Source organism: Martes martes (assembly GCF_963455335.1).
Source record: "Martes martes genome assembly, chromosome: 5".
In the NCBI taxonomy this organism is placed as follows: Eukaryota; Metazoa; Chordata; class Mammalia; order Carnivora; family Mustelidae; genus Martes; species Martes martes.
The window spans coordinates 98220151-98241420 of NC_137892.1; the positions used below are offsets into that span (position 1 = coordinate 98220151).

At 37.5% G+C, this 21270-nt stretch overlaps 1 protein-coding gene across 1 annotated transcript; it reads right to left on the bottom strand.

The window, feature by feature from the left end:
* Positions 1–3056: 3056 nt before the first annotated feature.
* On the bottom strand, positions 3057–19583 carry MINAR2 (membrane integral NOTCH2 associated receptor 2). The gene is made up of 3 exons (XM_080804572.1): positions 19416–19583; positions 6287–6514; positions 3057–3299 (listed from the first exon to the last, which is right to left on the bottom strand). Exons 1-3 carry the CDS (start codon positions 19578–19580, stop codon positions 3120–3122), a joined length of 573 nt encoding a protein of 190 aa, XP_080660698.1. The 5' UTR covers positions 19581–19583; the 3' UTR covers positions 3057–3119.
* Between the last annotated feature and the right edge of the window lie 1687 nt (positions 19584–21270).

A 21270-nucleotide genomic window follows, 5' to 3' on the forward strand; every position in this document is an offset into this window, starting at 1 on the left:
TCATAGCTGATAAAACCACCTCTTCAGTTACATGAGGGGAGAATTTAAAAACTACTAATAAACAATAGGTATAGGAAATAAGAATTAAAAAATATTTAAAGGCACTGAGAGCTAAAAGCGTAGAAATTCAGACCGTACCTTAGCTGACACCGCGGCAGAAGATTTACTATTCCAAAAAGTTTAACCAGCTGGAGGCTGGGAATGGAGCAATCTTCCAAGAATACCACTAGTTTTGGCTTCAGCCTACTTTGTGTAGTAAGTAGTCAGGAGTTTACGTCCAGGGTCCCAGCTCTGCCTTCAAGAGAATGACTCCGGGGCAGCCATATCTCTCTTCTTGCAAGATGAGCGGGAACCAAAATTTGTGGTTGCAAGAAGGGAGGCAGGAGCTCCTGGCCACGTGACCACACTCATTCTAATCACAGCAGCTGTCAGCCCCTCACCTGGAAAGTATTTCGGGTAGAATGCATTTTCAGGGGCTAACGGCAGGCGGTAAACTTCACCACCAGATGGCAGGAGCGCACTCTGTATAAAAAGAACTGCCACGGGCACTTTTTCTTTATTTTCTACGCACTGAACTCTCCACTAGGTGGCAGCAACATGAATAGAATTGGAATAGCCATTAGTGGGTTATGTAAAAAACAATTTCAATTCTCTTGCACTTTAAAAAAGTATCCACCTTTGGAATATTTTTCTCCAGGAAATTACCAGACTCTTTGCTTTTACGGCTCCAACACACTTACTTAATATCTAAAAACAAAACAAAGCACGACAAAACAAAACAACAGAACAAAACTTTTGGGGGGCTGCACCTTTGAAAGAGCCTGGGAAAGAATATGCTTTGAAACCATTATTGTTGAAGAATTAGTGGAGCCCAGACTTTCTTACCCCAATTTAGAAAAAATAAGTGATTAAGAGTCACGTTTTTGAATATAATAATAGTTATTATTCATTGGCTACCTATTATGTGCCAGGGATTGTATTTAAATACTTTAAAAACATTGATTCACTGAATCTGGATCAGAGTTGTTTTTTTTTTTTCAAAAGTCCAGATTTGAACTTAAGCCTGCTTAGGGCCATCACCTCCGTATTTTCCATGACCTTATTGTGCTTTTTCTGCTAGAGCCATTTTCAAAACCCATACTGAAGGAGAGGTTGGAAAGGCTTTCACAGTATGATTTTGAGTGCACACAGGGATGTATTCACTCAGCTTATGACTTTCCCTTTCGTGTAGATGTATAACATTAATCCAGTGAGGGATAATAATATATTTTGATCGCATAGTTAGACTGAAGGCAAAAAGTGAAGATTGGTTTGGGAGCAATAGCAAAGTAATAAACACATTCATGCTGAAACATAAATGAGTGTTAGCATCATGGAAGAGAGCAGAGGAGGACTGGAGAGAACAGGGGGTTTCCAGGTGCTTGACTAGGTGGAAGAGAAAGGTAAGGGGGTTTCCAGGTGCTTGACTAGGTGGAAGAGAAAGGTAAGGAGGTGGGGGGCAGGGCGCCAGAAGTCGAGTGGGGCAGCTTGGCACACTTCTGTGTTATCCCCGTGGAGTGAGTGCCCTTACAGAGTCTTACCTGTACGTGGCCCCAGACAGCTGGGTGTAACCTGGTGCAGTACAAATGATTTCCATGCGGAGCAGGGACCTGAGCATAGTTTGAATCCCTTAGAGGCAAATGTTGGGCAGTCAAGCTTTGAAAACAGAGTTAATACCAAGCGGTTGTCTGCCAGGCATCCACAATGAGTGGGTCTGCCCTCGGGAGTCCCCAGGACATTCATCTCTCCTTAATTCAGTTCTATATTGGGCTAAAACCTATTACAGATGAGAGGAGGAACAAGAAGTTAAGCTCTACAAATATGGCTAAGACAATTGTGCATGATGAATTTCTTGTATCGTAAAGCTGCACTTCCGTGTTCTTTATTTCAAGTGTCTTTAAGAGAGGTAGAATGGTGTGGTAATCCCAAAGGCTGATTAATGGGAAGAGGAGGAAGTTCCTTTTCCACTTTATGCACTAAACAGGCTGGGGGATGGGGGAGTCCGGAAAGAAGAGAAAGGAGCAGGGATGAGGGAGTCAGGGTCCGGTGTTCTAGAACAAAGAGAAGACAGGTGACTTGATTCTCCATCTGTGACCAGCATCACGTCCCCAGCTATCGGCAGGCAATGGCAGGTGGCCTCAGGGTGCCAATAAGCTTAGCACATATTTGTAGCAAATAAGCTTAGCACATATTTGTAGGCAGCTGTGTACTAGGAGCCCCGTGTTGTTCTTACCTGTCTCTTATTTAGCCCTTAGACGAGCCCTACCAGGGAGCTGATTCTATCCTTTCTCAGAAACAATAACTTGCTCAGGGTCCAACAGTTAGCAAAAGACACAGTTAGGATTCAGATACTACTCCCTTAGCTGTTTTTCCTGTGCTTTTCTAGGGCCTTCTCTGAGACCATATGGGTGGTGATACACACTTCCTGAGAGCCACCAGGGCTCACACTAGTCAACGTGGATCAATCAGGAAGCCCAACTGGCTGTAAATGTAATTAATTATAGAACAAGGGCCCGTTCCAGTTTAGGTATACTGAAATTGCTATATCAAACCGAGGCATTTATAAAGCAATCCTGAGAAAATGAGAATCGGTTTGAATAAAGCCCCCAACACACCTTTCCTGGCTTAAATAGGAATAAAAGCAGGTAAAACAGCATGAACTCAACCCAACAGTCAGCACAAACAGTTTTTCATATTGCACACCTGGGGCAGCCAAAAAATGCTTTGCTCAACTTTCTTAGGGACGATGGGGGGGTGCAGACAAGGCACGGAGGTCTGCCGACAATTGTTGGTGCTCTCTATCCTTGTTCTCTATCCTGTGTTTCATTTTGGTTGTTATAGCGGCTTTTCTGTGATTTTGATCCCCAGAATTCCTGGTCACCCCGGAATTCCTACCAAGGTTTCTAGAACAAAACAGAGAAAGCCAGCATATCTCAGGCAACATTTGTATTCTACAAGACAATGACACTTAGCTGAACATTCCACAGTACATTCATACCACGTGAGCGTGTTTTTTTGCAAACGTTTATTTAGAAAGATTTTTAAGAAATTTCAAGCCACTGTATCTGCGGCAGTTTTCTTTAGGTGAAAAATGTGCAAACAGTCACTATGAAAACCAAGATGCAGGCAACAAGGAGCAAAATCAGACCTATACGACAGTATTTTGAATGCTTTTCTTGTTCTTCTTCCTTTTTCAATAAGGTATCAAAACCAGGCGTGTACATGTCTCCCAACCAAAATCGTAGGTCATTAGGATTTTCCTAAAAAGAAAACAAAAATTACATAGGAGAATAGGATCAATCAGTAACCAGTGTTACAGACTTACTGACACTGCAGAACAGCTGATTTTTCATCAGCAATGGCTTGCAGCTGAGGTGCCCGCCCTCTCTCTGCCTCTCTAGTCTTAGTGAACTTTAAGCCAGCTTTGGAGGTAGTAGCGCTCTGCTAGGTGCGGAATGGGCACACACATAGGGAGCTGGGCAAATGTTGATGATGGCAAAACAGTTCCTCCACCGTGCTGCTACCATTTCAACTTCCTGGTCTTAAAAGCTAGTAAAATAAAATTTGGATGGGCTATGCAGAAGGATAGATAATCTTGCAATCCTCACCTGCTTGACTTGTATCCTTCACATACTTTGTGTCCTCATCAAAGTCAAGTCTAATGCCTACAATCCTTAGGAAGAACTTCCATAATTCCAGACTCCTCTTACATTCTGCTCCTAATTAGCCCTGGTAACTAAATGTGGGGTTTCTTTTCTCCTTTCTTATTTATAATTTAGAAAAATGGTATTGGCTAAAGGCACTTGGAGGTTTTACAGCCCGTAAGAGGTGAAAAAGTTTCAGAAAATAAGTTAGGGGCTCTGTCTGCTGGTTATGAGATGCACAGGAATGGTGAGGAAAAAAGTTGAATTTATGAAGTATAGAAAGAAATTCTAATGAAAACTAAAGCTAGGACTTTCAGAAGCATCCCTCAAAAGAGTGCTCATGAGGTCTGCAAAGGCTTTGAGGGAAACTCTATGTGTGGCGGATGGGTGGGGAGGGGACAGTCCCTAGGTTCAGTGAAGCAATGCCCCCATCATATCTATATTTGCTCTTCTGAAACAGAGCTCATGGAATTTGCCAACAGAGATATTACTCATTGCCAATGATGTTCAATCTCCTTAGCCTACATCCAAACACTTTTTAAGTGTTTTTGAGCCTTATTTTCCTGTTATTCTATTAGTTAAATTGTAGTGACAATGACACCGCACTATTTATTGTCCTGACAATCTCTCTTACTTTCTGGAATTTGTCCTTTTTTTCTTGCTACTCTAGACGGAAGAGCCTCCCCGCTCATGCCAACCATCCATATCTTTTGGAATTCTATGCATCCTTCCAGGCCAGCCTAAATTAACTTTTTTCGTGATGTCTTTTTATAATCCAGTGTGATTTTGTCCTCCTTTTAAGTCTGCATAGCCCTTTCTATTATTATTACAACATTATCCTCTTCTTTTATTTTGTTCTATAATTATGGTTTTGTTACTCTGATCAGTTAGATGAACTTTTTGATGGAAGTACAGTAATATTTATCTTCATAACCCTTTTGCCATTCAGGTAAACAATAAAGAGTAGAGACGCACCTCTGTTACACGGTCAAGAAATATTTGTGAAATAAAACAATACATGCTTTCCTAATTGTAGAAAGTGACTTTTTAAGCAGCCTAAGTGTCCATCAAAAGATGAATGGATAAAGATGTGATATATAATGAGATATTATTCAGCCATAAAAAAAAATGAAATCTTGCCATTGGCAAAGACATGGATGGAGCTAGAGAGTAATTTAATGCTAAGCAAAATAAGTCAGAGAAAGACAAATACCATATGATTCCACTCATGTGGAAATGAGCAAAGGAAAGAGAGAGAAAGAAAGAGAGAAAGAGAGAGAGAGAGAGAAGCCAAGAAACAGACTCTTAACTAACTATAGAGAACACATGGATAGTTACCAGAGGGAAGGGGGCTGGGGAATGTGAAAGCCAGATAGAGACTAAGGAGCACACTTTTCATGATGAGCCCTGGGTGAATTGTTGAATCACTATATTGTGCACCTGAAACTAATACAACACTGTACTTTAACTACAGTGGAATTAAAATAAAAACTTAATTAAAAAAAAAAAGAAAAAGAAAAAAAAAAACTAACTTCTTACAGGACCTGATCTTCAGACTCCTGATAAGAACAAAACAAAACAAAACAAAACAAAACCAAAAAAACCCCACAAGATTACTGTTGCTATGGGGGAGCATCTGTTATGGAAACTTCTTTGGAAAAGAGGCCACATTAAGGAGGAGACATGTTCAGTCTACTAGGCGATTAAAAAGCCTCAAAGACTCTGGACAAGATATTTCAAGAGTGCACATTAGGGATTTTTAAAAATATCAGATTTTAAGGGGACACAATATTGTCTCCCTTGCAACAGAAAAAACTCTTCAGGTGCTTAACGTATGGGACTCAGAGCAGATACACCTTAAATGAAGTGTATGTGGAAAAAGTCAGGCCTCCCTGACCTCAGGGCAGGCAGAGGCAAGTCAAAGCTGGGGAGGAAACTGGTCCACTCAGAAAACAGAGGGCCATTCTCCTTGCTTTGCAGGTATTTCTAGATCTTCTATGTGATAGATGACACCAGGGGGAAAAAAAGAAAACAAAGAAAAACTGAAGTTGGGTTTAAGCTGGGTGAATGAGTTCATTGCATACTTTTCCTGTGTTGAAATGTTTTTGTTTTGTTTTGTTACTGAGACACAGGAAAACGTCCAAAATGTAAATCTGTAATCTTAAATCACTGAGTGGGCTTGGAATACCATGACCCTTGATAGAACTGCTTTGCCCCATGCCTAAGAGCACTGAATAGTTTTGAATCAATGTTGGTGAGGGAATTCCTGAGTCTTCATGAAATAAATGGTCACAAAACTAGGGGAAAACATACATAATCTGGTAAATCAATTTTCAAAAACCTTTAACCTTCTAGGTAAATCTTTCTGTGTCACATCATTTCTTTCTCTCTACACCAGAGAGATGCCAGTAATTGCTGACATAGTAAAACTAAGAACAAATCCATAGGAGAGAGAAAAGGATGCCAGGAGCCAAAAGGACCTCAACTCTAGAGATCTGGGTCTAGTGAAGAGTGCTTGTCACCTTAATACTCATTTTTTTTAAAAGGAATATTTGACAGATCTTCTTCATCAATTGAAGGAAGTGATTCTTTGCTTTGAGTACCTTCAGATGCCCAGAAAGGTTTGTGTGCAGGGAATGCCTGTCATATTCCTCAACCGTCCACGAGGGATGCTTTTTTCTTTCTTCCATAGCTTCCTCCAAACTTAGGTCACCATAGAGTGGGTTATTCTTCAGAACTGAGGACAAGGATGGTGGGGGATGGTCCACAGCAGCAACACCCTCTGGCCCGGATCTCCTCATTCGCTGAGCAGGAATGGTCTTCTTTTCTCTCTGTTAGGAGACACAGTGACAAGCCTTCTCTTACCAATGGGCCATGGGCAGCAGAGGATGAAATGCGAAATAATGGCCCCTGAAAATCTGCTGATTCTGCCTGGAAACCCAACAGATAAGGATAATGAATGAGGAAAGGATCCTAGGATCCAGTCTGACCTAGAATCCCGCCATTAATTGAGTGTTTTTCTTTGCATGTGATCTTGTTCAGCTTCAGTGATCATTCATTCAAATGCTCTTTTATAACTACAGAGAAAGAACATTGTTCTTTAATTCAAATAGCAGAATTCTGAACAAAGCCAGTTTTTTCCAGCTCACTTGCATTGAGATTTAATGACATTTTTCTTCTATTTGTGCACTCCATGACTGATAAAAATAATATTTAATGTTGCTGTATTAATCCAGCAAAGTCAAGATTAAAAGGCATTTTATAGATATGCCTTGGCTTTCACAAAAACTCTCTTGGGACTCCTATTTCAGACAGCTTGGAGGGCAGAACAGCACCGTACTCCTTTATGTGTCTACACACCAGCTGGCTATTAGATGGCTCTAATATTGACTTTCAGATTTTTAAAATCTTTTTTTACTGAAGCCAAATTTACATGTAGAAAAGTACACATATAAATATATAGCTCAATAAGAAAGAGGACATTACCGGCATACATCCTGTTACCTTCCAGAACCCTTGCCCTCTCCCTGCCCAAGGGCAAACAGTATCTCAAATTTAACAGCGTAGGGTAGTTGTGTTTTTCCTGTGTCTGATTTGACCTTCAGGGTTTTACTTTGGTTGTTTTTATTTGTTTGTTTGGTTTTGTTTTTGTGACTGTAACATTATTATGGAAGTAGAAAAATCTAGCTTTAAAATGTGTTCATTGGCTGAATAAAATTAAGAAGAAACAAAAAGCTTATAGATTAATGCCTCAGTTATCATGGGGCATCAAGGGAAAGAATTCCAAGTAAGTTAATTTCCAGAAAACTTAGACTTAACCCTAATGGTGACACATTTCATGAATTTACAGCAATTTTTCAATACACATTTCAATAATATTCAATACACGTGTTTCAATTAATATTCCTCTGAGTCATATTTATGAACATCAAGACACTGATTTGCTCAGCACATATTGGGGTATATAGGTCACATTAAATATGTATTTAAGTAAGCTAGGTTGTGAACTAATACTACATACAGTTTCCTTCTGAAATGGCTGATAAACCAAAAAAAAAAAAGCATCTAGATAAAATCATTCACATTCTCTTTGACCTTAGGTTTCCCTAATTTTCTTAACCTATTTTTTACATACTTAGAGGTCAAGTTGGAGATATTCTCTGAATTTATTAGGTTGTTGGTCTGCTTAAAATCAATTTATATTCTTCAATACTGAAATTTACAATGAAATAATACATCATCTTGACTTAGCATTTGTCTTTAAGATGGATAGCCTCATAAAAATGTTTCTGAATTGAGAAAAAACAATTTGATATGAAATTTAGATCATTTCAGCTTAGCATAATTCTGACTCAAGGTTTTTTTTCAAGGCTAGACATCTTTGATCATCTTTGAGAGGGATAATTCTTCAGACATTGACAAATTTGCTTTGTCAGTTTTCTTGCTTGCTAGACCATTCCTTGAGCTTCTTAAATAAGAAAGCTCTATAAGTGAGGAAAATACAGTTTTGGGGGTCAGGGAAAAATAACAGAATCTATTAGAATGTATAAAGACCTTGAAAAATTAAAAGGTATAACATAAGAAAATAATTTTAATAACTAATAATTCAGAGCTATAGTCTAAAAAGAATATTCAAGCCCTTAATTCTAAACCACATTGTTGAAAGTCTGAGGTTGTCCTACTATATGATGCCATTTATTTTTTGTGTTGCATGACAATTTCATGTCTGAAGGACGTGTGAAGAGAAAACTAATAGAATATCTTTGTTAAGGATCTGATGACAGGATAAGAAATACTAATTACAGTTAAGGTTCATTTATATTTTGGCAATATTTTTCAAATACCTTAAGAAAGAAAAAAAAGCATGTATTTGATTCTAACTCTTGATACCACATTCTGGATAGATCGCATTTACCAAAGGAAAACTCGAAAATAATTCTATTATTTTAGTCATATAAACTCTAAAATAACTTGTATTTAAAATATTTAAGGAAAGTAACACTTCAAAGTTTACCTAGCCTTTTCTGTGTTCACTGTTACCTTGTCCATTTATCTTTAATATCTTTTAGTCATTATTTATGTCATTTACATACAAGTAAATTATCATTCAGTAAAAGGAGTGAATTAGAATGCATATTGAGACAAACAAAAATTTAGACTACAGAATTAACAAGCCAATAAAGAAAGAACCTCTAAAAAAATGTACTTCAGGAAAAAAACCTTAATAATAAAAGTAAAGATTAATATGCAAAAAGAAATGCTGAGCAAAAGAAAAGAAAAGAAAAGAAACAAAGAAAGAGAACTGATAAATCTTTATTTATCTTAGATAAATCTATCTAACCAAGCATGGATTTTATGGCAAAATAGAGATAATAATTACTAATTTGTGAGTTTTTAAATAAGGGACAATTAAATCACTGGACTGTAAAATCGACAGAGATATTTTTGATTAGAACATTTTAAGAAATCATGTCAGAGCATAGAAATATTACTAAAAATAGAGAAAGAATATATAGTTTCTAAATCAGTAAAGCAATAGAAAAAAGATAAAAGAAACTTGATCTTAAGACAATAAAACTAGAAGCAAAGAACAGGGAGAACCTCAGGAAAACAAAAATTTTAGAAATCATCATGTTAAATGTAAATAGACTAAACCTTCTAATTTAATGACAGAGATTGTCAGATGAGATTTTTAAAATTAAATTATGTAATATTTACAAGAAAAATACCTAAAATATAAGCACTCAAAGAATGAAAGTGAAAGAACGTGAGAAGATATACTGGCAAATAGAGAGAAATGAGAGCTCTGTATTGTGGTGATTGGTTCGATGCTTATGAAATTTCATTCTCCCTTCCTGAGCATAAAGGATGACTGGTTTTGCCAGTCTGGCTTGAAGTTACAATGGGGCCAGCTCTTTCCTAGTTGATGATGTATGGATAAAAGTAACAGAAACCAACATGGAACCTGGTCCCTGAAATGTCCCACAGTGTTTCAGGCTTACTTTCCTCATTTTCATTTTTGTGTCACTATGAAGCAAGGGTTCTGTGATGGCAGGATGAAAGAACTTGATGCTCAGGGTTACTTCTTGGAAAAGAGCTGCTGCTAAAATCTACTTGCCTTTCTCAGACTTTTCATGAGCAAGCAATTTATTTTATTTTGGAGTGCCTGGTGTGGCTCAGTCAATTAAGTGTCCAACTCTTGATTTTGGCTCAAGTCATGAACTCAGGGTCCTGGGATTGAGCCCAGCATCAGACTGTGAGCTCAGCAGGGAGTGTGCTTGAAGATTCTCTCTCTCCCTCTGCCCCTTCCCCTGCATGCACACACTCTCTCTAATAAATAAATGGATCTTTAAAAAAATATTTTATTTTTAATTAGTGATATTTTGTGAGGATATGTGCCATCACAGCATAGCCTGCCTTATCCTCCCTAATACAAAAAATAGTATATCTTAAAATTCCCAATATGGGATGAAAAAATCATGAGCAGCTGGAATGATGGTTATTAATATCTTATAGGGAAAAAAAATTGGCATACATGTCATCTGTCATATTTGGGAACCCAATCACCTGTAGCTCTAGAAGAGACTCTTATAAATAATCAGAACATTTACATATATATAATGACATTACAATTACCAGAACATTAATGTGATACAAGAAAGATATGAGATTAGAGATTAGAGAAAGAACTGGACAGTAAGAAAAAAGAAATGAAAGAGAGTAGAGAGGACCTAGAAATTCAATGCCTACTATCTTTCTACTGTTGAAAATCTACTTGTAGACCCCAACACTAAAACACAGAATTAATTTAAAAAAAGAAAGTGTTGAGCAAAATATACCTATTGCAATTTCTCAATCAAATAAAGTGACTCAAGAAAAAGATCACGTTAGGCTGTGCTTTCATAACTCTTATCCTTGAGAGCTTCTAGGTGGTTGTCACTGACTCTAAAAATACAGAAATGGAGGCAGAAAACCAAGGTATTAAAGCCTTTTGGAAAGTTATGCCTTCAAAGAACTTTGGGTGTGTTCACTAACATATAAAATTGACTGTAAGTAGTCAGTCAGGTCAGATAAGATTACGTTAATAAATAATTTCCTAAGTTCTGTAAGAAATATATGACCAAAGAAATCACATGCCTATACCTAAAAGCTTTTGAATGTTTAGAATTAACCACAAAACAAAACAAAAGAAAGCAGTGATAATAATCCTAGATTTCTAAATTTCCTTGAGTAGGAGTAAACTTTGAAGTCTATTCTTGAAGAAGGGTCTACTTCTGACGTGGCAAAAGAGAACAGTGAACAAGGGGATGCTTCCTAGAGGGCGGAATCAAGGACTATATAGAACAGTGCCTCAGAAGTTATTCTAAAAAGCAGAACTGTGGCCTAATCAATCTTCCACACCTTCAAGGAAGGAGTCCACATAAACTATTCCCATGAGACCTCAGAATTACTTTGGAAAAGTGACTGCCATGTCTCTATTTTATTTACCGATCTATTTATTTTATCTATTACTTATTAAAGGTTTTATTTATTTGTTTTTGTGAGAGAGAGAGAGAGAGAGAGGTGACAAGTTGGGGGGAGGGGCAGAAGGAGAAGCAGACTCCCTGCTGAGCAGGGAGCCCAACATGGGACTTGATCCTAGGACCCTGGAATCATGTTCTGAGCCAAAGGCAGACACTTAACTGACTGAACCACCCAGGAGCCTGTGACTGCCATGCCTTTAATTTTTCCCATTCAGAAAGGAAGAATTTATAGATACAAAATAAATATTTATATATAATATATAATAATATTATTATATTATTATAATATATAACACTATTATAATAATATATTTATATAATATAAAATATATATTTATGTATTTATATAAATATATATTTAATATATAAAATATATATTTATAAGTATACAAATTTATACTATTTATACTATACTATAATATACTAACTATACATCATATATTTATATAATATGTAAATTATATAAACGTAAATTATATAATACGTAAATTATATAAACAAGTATTATTATTATTAATAGTAATTATTATTATATATAATATAATTATATATATATTATGTAAATGTGTTTAAAAGAATGATAAGCTGTGGCAGAGCCTGGCTAGCAAATCCATTTCTTCTTTATAGGCATGGGACAGTCCGTGGATTAGGATTTAGGACTGGATTGGGACATATCCCAACTCAGGGTTGACCCTTGAAATCCCTGGAAAGATTCCTGGATTTCTCTCTTTCCAGTAGACAGGTCCAACAGAGATTCTGATATAGTAGACCCTCAAGAAGGAACAGTCTGTATTCCACTTAGAGGTCAGGCCCCTATGACATCCATTTCCCCCACATCAGACCTTGTGTGAGAAATACATTCCATTGTGTTGTCACTAAAACTTTGAGTAGATTTGTATCCACAATATAACTTCAGCTACCACTAACAATGTATATATAAGAGACCCTTAATCTTAGGAAACAAATTGAGTGTTGTTGGGGGGTGGGGGACAAGGGATAGGTTTGCTGGGTTATGGACACTGGGGAGGGTATGTGCTATGGTGAGTGCTGTGAACTGTGTAAGACTGATGATTCACAGACCTGTACCCCTGAAGCAAATAATACATGATATGTTAATTAAAAAAGGATACACGTATATCCTTTGTTAATTAAAAAAAGATATATGTATATATATGATAAAAAAGGATATATATATATATGGCAGACAAAATAGAATTTAGATAAAAGACTTTGTTAGATACAGAGGATTGCTATGAAATGAATAAAAGTAGGTATCATTAGTAAAATATAATAATTCCAAACTTATATGCATCTAATAGTCTCAATCTTTGTAAGGCAAAACTGGAGATAATTACAAGGAGAAACTTATACATATTATTTTTATCAAGCAGACAAAACAATTACTAAAGATAAAAAGGATTTGAGCAATAAAATTAAGTTCAATTGAGTGATATATACTGACATCTTTACTAAACAATTGAAAACATTAATTTTTAACATATACACTGCGTATTTACAAAAATTGATGTGCTAGACTCCAAAGTAAATTTCAAAGACTCAGTATTACATGAATCATGCTGTTTGAACACAATCAACTTAGTTAGAAATTTATATATCAATAGCAAAAAGTTAAAGTAGGACATATTGTAGAAAACTAAAACACATACTTTAAAGAAACAATAATGGAAATTAAGAATGTAGAACAGAATGAAAATGAAAAGTGCTACATCTGTAAAATTGTTGGCTGGAGCTGAAATGGTATTTTGAGAGACTATAATAGAAGTATATGTTTGCATGACAAAAGCAGAATTAGAAAATTAATGAGGTAATAAGAGACAATGAAGATAGAAGTAGGGAAAATTACCCTGTATGTTAACTGCAATTTAAATAAAATTTTAAAAAACATAGAAATCAATAACATAGTACAAAAGAAAAAACAAATACACAATGAAGAGGATGAATGATGTTGAAAGCTATTTCTCTGGAAGGGCTAGAAAGGCAGAAAACACCTCTGGCAATGCTGCTCAGAAAAAAAAAAGACACACATCCACAGGGCTAGAAACGTAAAGGAAACATGAGTAAAGAATAGCAGAGGGGAGCCTGGGTGGCTCAGTGGGTTAAGCCTCTGCCTTTGGCTCAGGGTCCTAGGATGGAGCCCCACATCATCGGGCTCTCTGCTCAGCAGGGAGCCTGCTTCCTCCCTCTCTCTCTCTGCCTGCCTCTCTGCCTACTTGTGATCTCTGTCTGTCAAATAAATAAATAAATAAAATTTAAAAAAAAAGAATAGCAGAGATTAAGAAATGTAACATACGGATAATGAGAGGAATTTTGAGAGGAATTTGAAAACTTTACATGCAACTGGGCAGTTTCCCACATAGCTTAGGAAACTTAAAGAAAAACAGAAAATGTTAATAAACCTGTAATCATTTTACTATGGAATCAGTAGTTTTAAATCTATCCCAACTGCACAAAAATCGAAAAATACCAGGCCAAGTGAGTATTGCAGTCAACTTCTACCAGATAGTCTTGAAAACGAATCATTCCTATTATTGTCAAACCCTTCCAGAAAGTGGGAAAACAAAGGAAAATACTCCTTAGTTCACTTCATGAGGTTAGTATAAACTCCAGACAAAGGCAGTAAGTAAAAGAAAAGGTAATTTATCATAGGCCAATTTCTCCTACAAGCATAATGCAAAAATCATGAATAAACTATTGCTAAACAGAATCCTACAATATGTATAAATTATACATACCAGGACAAGAAAGATTTATACCAGGAAAGAATTTGTACCTAGAGGGTGATTTAAAAAATTAGAAGATTAATAAAATTCACCACATAAGGAAAAAAAAGTAGAATTTTGCAAAACAGATTCTGAAAAAGTTTTTGAAAACATGCAAACATATTTAAAGTACACTTTCTTAGCAAACTAGAAATACCAGGGAATCTTTAAAAATGAATTAAGAGAATCTGCCCAAAACAATTTACCAAATAGTTTGCCAGGGCACAGTTTACCAAATAGTTGCAATATGAGAAATGTTTGTTTTAGTTTCAGAATTAATACAAGGATGCCAGTAATCACAAATATTTATATGTTATTGCAGTGGAAGCCCTAAGCAATACAATAAGAACAGAAAAAGAAATAAAAGGAATAAGATTTTAAATAATGAAAGAAAACAGCAGATGCCATGATTATCTATAGGGATACGTATTATCAAAATAAAACAGATTAACAGAATTTCTGGATTTAAGATCAGTATATAATAACTACATAGTCTCTAATAATCAGTGGCATACATGAGTAACAATTTATTATGAAATATGATTTAAAATGTTCTAGTCTTAAGAGCACAAAGCTTTATCAATATTTAGATATAAACCTAATAAACTTTATGAAAACGTCTATGTGGAGAATTATAAGACATCGTTGAAGGGCCATAGGAAGTACTGAAGAAATGAAAAAGATACATCATCTTTATGGATTGGGGGAGTCAAGATCATAAAGATTACCATTTTCCCCCAATTTGATCTGTACATGCAATGAAATTGCTTTCATAATCATAATGCAAATACGGCATTTTATTTATCTATTACTTGTGTCAGTACAAACAGATTTGTGGTCCCCAATGACTATAGTAATTCTGTTTCCGAAGTACTAGAATGGCTATCTTTATAAAACACAGATTGGATTGCGTGATCCTCTTGCTTAAAAATTTTACCAGGCCCTCAAAATTTTCAGGATAAAATTTAAAATCTCAGACAACAAATCCCAAGCTTTTGTGGTCTGACCCAGGCCTCTCTTGAATTTGGTTTCCTGCCTTTCTCTCCACCTACCCAGGACTCTGGAGTCCCACACAAGCTTTTGTAACACTGACGGTGTCCTTCATAAAGACTTTAGTGCCAGAGGCATTTGGGTCTGGTCTGAGAACAGTACGGTGGGACAGTTTCGGTGTTGTTTCTGGCCGCACACTGTCTAAGGCTAAATTCCAGACCCCACTGGAGATTTTGTAAACTGCATAAATTTAGACTAACTTGATATATCATGTTCTGATATTTGCACGTAAACCCCTGAGCAACAGAACAATGCCTTTCAGTCTACTTCCTAGATAATAATTTAAGTGCCTCAAAGGTTCTATAACATTTCCCCAAATATAGGATTAAAAATGGGAGAGTATTGTGTATGCAGGGCTGTTCTTTTCAGAATAGTAAGTGGAGGATTAGGAATAGAGACATTTTTAGAGAAGGCACGATGGATCTCATTAACCTGTCCAGAGCCAGATTGCTAAAATGTACAATTATAGCCTACCAAACAAAAACAACAACCAAAAAACAAGCAAAAACAAAAGAAAACACAGCCCGAAAACACCCAAAAGAAAAAAAAAAACTGAGATAGAAGAGACGTTAAAATTTACAGGGAAAAGTTAGCTATTAAGACTTAAAAAAAAAAAAAAGGCAAGGAAAGTTGAGTAAGAAATAAACATAGGAAATGATACTGTCTAGAAATCCAGAGAAGAGCAATCTCTTGTCCTTGGCCTTTTGGTCCAGCTCACAGGTTTAGCACCAAATGCTCCTGGAAACCAGGAAAAGATAAAACAAAGAGATTAGTCTGAAAAGATTACGAAGTCTAACTGCTAATCAAAAGAAAAGGGGGGGGGCACGACAATATCTGAAAAAACATATTTTATCATTTAAATTTTTTAAATTTTTTTTTTTTAAAGATTTTATTTATTTATTTGACAGATAGAGAGATCACAAGTAGGCAGAGAGGCAGGCAGAGAGAGAAGGGGAAGCAGGCTCCCCGCTGAGCAGAGAGCCCGATGCGGGGCTCGATCCCAGGACCCTGAGATCATGACCTGAGCCGAAGGCAGCGGCTTAATCCACTGAGCCACCCAGGCGCCCCATATTTTATCATTTAAACTAAAAAAAAAGTTTGCCTTTTCCTTTTATTATCTCATTTTATACAGGGATTGGCAGAAATATTTGGAATACAATTCCAAATGCCTTCATCAGATACATGCCCCAAATTATTTTAACAACCAGAAACATTAGATTTTGGCAAACGTTTGTTCATTGCACTGAGATGAAATTTATGGTGAAGCTTCTTTACTTCTCCAGTGAAAGAATTTAAGATAAGTGTAAATACAGTGAGATCAGAAATACATGCTCATTCTCTTCCCCTGCAAACTCCGGTGACCTGTGTGTTTGCACAGTGTGGAATCCAGTGTCTGGGGCTGCTGGCAAGTATGAGAATGAGGGCTCACTTTTCTATATGCCCAGAATTGCTTCTGCATGTAAAAATGGTTGACAGAACTTCTTCTGGAAATGGAATGTGAATTTTTAAAGAAGCTTTGAGAGATAAATCATGGATAGAAATATGATGCATGTATTGAGGAATTCAACTTCATATTTGGGTTATAGGATATGAGTTTTAACTGCTGAGTTACCACTACTATTGAAGGCAATGGTTGGAGGTTAAGTCCTTTGACAGTCTCCGAGGTGGTCTGAAGCCCAAACACCAGGCATCTGGGTGGTGCAAGACCCCCGGATAAGCTGACACAACTCTGAAGTCTGTGTGGATTTCATGTGAGTATAAAATCTACCACTTGAGTTATGGTTTGACAGATGTATTGACTATATTCCCTAATACCACCGCCCCCATCCACACTATAAATTAAAAAATGCAAGTAGTATTATCTACTGTTTTTCAAAAAATCTAAGGAAAGGATAATTTCAACACAATTTGGAATACTGTCAAATAATAAAAATAATAACACACATTTCTTAAATTTTTATAGGATACCTTTCCTCGCAATTGTTTTTACCTCATATTATTTTTGTTTTCAACTTTAAACAGATATGTAAAATTAATATTATACTAATTTTTCAAGAAGATACGTTGAGGCATAAACAAAATAAAGGTGATAATACATGCCTCTTAAAGGAGCTTACTGTGAATTTGAGGCAAGAAACCAAGTTTCTGGGGCACCTGGGTGGCTCAGTTGGTTAAGTGTCTGCCTTTGGCTCAGGTCATGATCCCAGGGTCTGGGATTGAGCTCCATGTCGGGCTCCCTACTCCCTGGAAAGCCTGCTTCTCCCTCCCCCCCCCACCCCCGCCCCAGCTCCTGCTCTCTCTGTTACTCTGCCACATGTGAACTCCAATAAATAAAATCTTAAAAAGAAAAAGGAAATCAAGTTTCTCATCCCTTTATTCAATGCTCTTTCCATTGGCTTAATGTATCCCCAACAGAATGAGGATTGTAAATGAAGAACTTTTGACAGCTGCCACCTTACGCACACCTAACACCTCAATACACCAGGTACATTCACTACAGCCACTTAAAACTTTCATATATCTTTTTATTTTAGATTTATATTTTAGCCAACAAATATACCACTCCTGAATTTTAAGTTCAGCCACAGAAAGAAGAATTACTTCTTCTAGTAGTAAATACAAATCGTACCTAGTCCTAATTTGGGTCATGCCTAACAAACTATCAGAATTTGTAAGATTTATTCCCCCCATACTATGCATCATTTCAACAGTAAGTTGGCCTCTATTCCGTCATTTAACATTTTTTTTTAAGAGTAAAAGGAAAACTAAATTTAGTAAGTTTATATACAGTTTACACTTACCAATAACATATCTAAAGACACAAGAAGCAGATTTTTACCTTGGGTAACTACTACAGCTCATCAGGGCCTACCTGTTGAAAGAGATTCCCCTTAAAAATTGGATGCGTTTCATTCAGGTTTAGGAACAACATTCAACAGAGCTTTAAACTGTGAAGATTCCCATGAAGGAAATAGGTCAACTCCAGTACCAAACAAAAGACGTTAGACTGATGTGTTCCAACCTCAAAGGAATTTACTGGATACATTTTCTTTTGACTAAACTTCAGAGCCTAGGAGGGCCAAGGTTTTCTGAATTGATTTTTGAGTCATTTTGTTCCATGATATGAACAATAAGGAAGGAAAAGGAGGAATTTCACCACATTTAAGTTAAAATAGGAAAACCATAACCAAAAAGGTGTGTACGGGGTTGGTAGGGGGAAGAGTTTTGAAGATTACAAAGGGGAAGGATGTGAAATATTTTACGACGGCAGTTGTCCTAACAGGCTGCCTGATGAGGGAAATAAATTAAAACCCTTATAGGTGGAGGAAACACTTACATAATCATTTGAGTGTACTTGATTTTGAATGATCTCATGATAAAGGTCCCGAGGAGTCCACAAACACACCACAAAGGAGTCACTTTACACCAGGACTCATGAGTAGCAACTGTTTCTTAAAAGAAAACAAATTTCTGTTCAGGGAATTTGAACCACTCCAAAGGGTTTAATGACTTGCAGGGGTTTGTAGGTCAGTCACATCTGTTCTGAAACGAAACGCTTCTTCCTGTTTCTAAATGGACTAACCCTTAACCCCATTAGCCCTCACATCTCAAAACAGAGATGATTCCTGTTTCATGGGTTGTCCAGCAGTCAGGGCCCTTATGTTTACTCCAGCACATGGAACTCATCAGTTTTATTCTTCTCGTTCCGTCAGCAAAGTGAAGGAAGGTGCAAAAGAAGAAAGCAACAAATAAAGTCTGCATTGGGTTTGACAATTCTGATCATTACATCTTGTCCACATGGGTATCTATGGAAGAGTATCTAAGACAATAGCCAGCACCTTTCCAAGGAGGAGAGTTCCTCCTATGTTCGTTTCCTGAAGTCATTAGATATCCATTGCTGTGCTGAGTGTTCTCTGCATGAAATGAAAGGGAGTCAGTCTAAGACGGGCAAAAGGGAGTTCCCTGGTTGCCTCAGAGGCTGTATAGGAGTCCCCAGTGCGAGCGTGGGCTGCTTTGTGTATAGAATACACCAGAAGATAGAGGTATGGCTGTTCCCCAGAGTCTAATTTGCAAATGTAACAAGTGGTTTGAAAAATCCTGAAGAAAAGAAGTAAAGTGAAAAGTAGGCACTAAAATGAGGACAGGCCAAAAAGCGAATGCTTAGAGGAAAATGAATAGTAGGGGGAATTCACATATTTTATAAAGTGATAAGAGACTTTCCTCAGGCTAAGGAAGAAAGACCTTTTTTCTGTTGCAGGCATGAGCTGCTACGTTGTACCATGTTCCCCACAGACTTTTTTTTTTGTACAAATAATGAAATGGTAGCTAGGGAGAAAGAAACGAGTCCCGCCCCACGTGCTTCATCTCCCGAATTTTACCTGTGAGTACACGAGGTTTTGCCAGTGCTGCGCGGCAGGGTAATTCCCCCCCGGAAACCTCGCCAGGCTGGCTTGAAGAAGAGCTGAGCTCCTCATGAAAGACTTCACATCGAGCTGCAGGAATTTGTCAGGATGGTTGTTGTTTGGCAAAACGGAGAGATCCATGTTCCCCTTCGTCTGCGGCGGAAAACAAAGGAAGTGAGGCTGCTCTTGCCAGACTTGTCCATTATTAATGAGCCCGAGGACGCTCCAACTGGCATCTGAAACCAGGTCTCTCAGCTACACTGGGAGCCACTCTCGAAATGAAATATCAACACACAAGAACAATGCAGCATGCTGCCTTGCCTTTCACACAACACACACACACACACACACACACACACACACACACAAACACGCTTGCATTCACGGTGCTTGAATGGGACAGATGGGCCCACACTCATCAAATTTAACAAAATGCCAAAATTCTCTATGTAGCACTAAACGTCTCTCTGTACAGCATTGGAAAGAGCAGTTCAAGAGGAACTATTCTCTGGATAAAGAAGATTGCCAGCATTTCCGTGTCACAGTCCATAATTGGAGCCCATGAAATATCACCTGTAAGGGAGCGATTACTTAGTTTTTCTCTCTGAACATCGCCGAGCTCACCAGCTGGCTTGGCCCCGGCCCATGCAGTCTCCCACGTGACATGCAGGATCTTGTTTCTTCTGTTTGGACTCCCAGAGTCTCAGGCTCATGTGAAACCTGACCACATTTAGGTTGTCAGCTTTGGTCTGAACTGAGAAATGGCAAGAATTTGCTATAGGGTTTGCCATAGTAATTTTAGCCCCCCAATCTACTGCCTTGACCCATTCACGAGCTGAAGTTTCCCTGACTCTCTCCAGAGCTACATAATCTCCTTCAGTGTGTTTTGCTGTGCATACGGTACACTTGGAACCAGAGGGGATCATGGCTGCTGGGTTTGGACGAGGTGCTGTCCTAAGTGAACCCATCTGCGGTTCAGAAAGCCAAGGTGGGAGTGAGGCTGTGGACTGTGTACGAAGCCAGGGAGTAGTGATGACTTTAATGGAGATAAGCTCTCACATTTCAAGCTACTCTGCCTTGGGCAACCCATAGTTCTCATTGGGGTATGGATTTCCATCTAGAAGAAGAGGAAAACTTCCCACTGTGAGAAGGTGAAGGAGAGACACATCAGCCATTTAAAAAAGGCATAGGTTGTTTGTTACGTGTGCACCTCTGCAAACCCATCTGATTCAGCAGGAAGTTTTCTCTTCCAGGGGTAAATGGGGTCACATGTGGAAGGTATCAGCACCAGATTTCAGAGGAGTGCCATATAGCTTACAAGAAGCAGCAGCCAGAATGTTCTCAAATCAAGCAAGGCACTAGAGAGTACTTACCTTCTTTATAGCAATAAACATGGGGGAGTTTAAAAAAAAAATCATGTCCTACTTACAGTTGGAAAACTGGATTAAACAATCAACATTTTCTGTAATAATTGTTTTTTGGACCCAAAATCTTTCACCATCTTATAATATTTCCATACACATACATTTGGGGGGGGTGGGTAACAATACCTTTCCTGGAGAAAGTAAGAGGTCCTTCCTAATGACAGTTAACAACAAAACAGTTAAATCACAAGTGCTTCAAGAATCCAGTGTATTACAAGCTTGTGCAAGCACTGGGTACTTTCTGGATTCTCCTGGTGGCTGCCAGAATCCATCTAATGAATAAATATTTCTCAGGCTATTTGCTTTTCCTAAAAGATTCTTCAGGGAATAACACACATCTTCAAGAAGAACCTTACTTCTCTTTGGCTCTCTGTATTGGCAAGTGGAGACAAAGAACCCAGATCCAA

What these genes read in the sequence shown, in the direction of transcription:
- MINAR2 (XM_080804572.1), bottom strand. Translation starts at nt 19,580, where the DNA reads ATGGATCTCTCCGTTTTGCCAAACAACAACCATCCTGACAAATTCCTG. An exon ending in AAAACCTCGTGTACTCACAG is followed by an intron (nt 6,515 to 19,415) that starts GTAAAATTCGGG and finishes GTCTCCTAACAG; the next exon opens with AGAGAAAAGAAGACCATTCC. An exon ending in ACCTTTCTGGGCATCTGAAG is followed by an intron (nt 3,300 to 6,286) that starts GTACTCAAAGCA and finishes TTTTCTTTTTAG; the next exon opens with GAAAATCCTAATGACCTACG.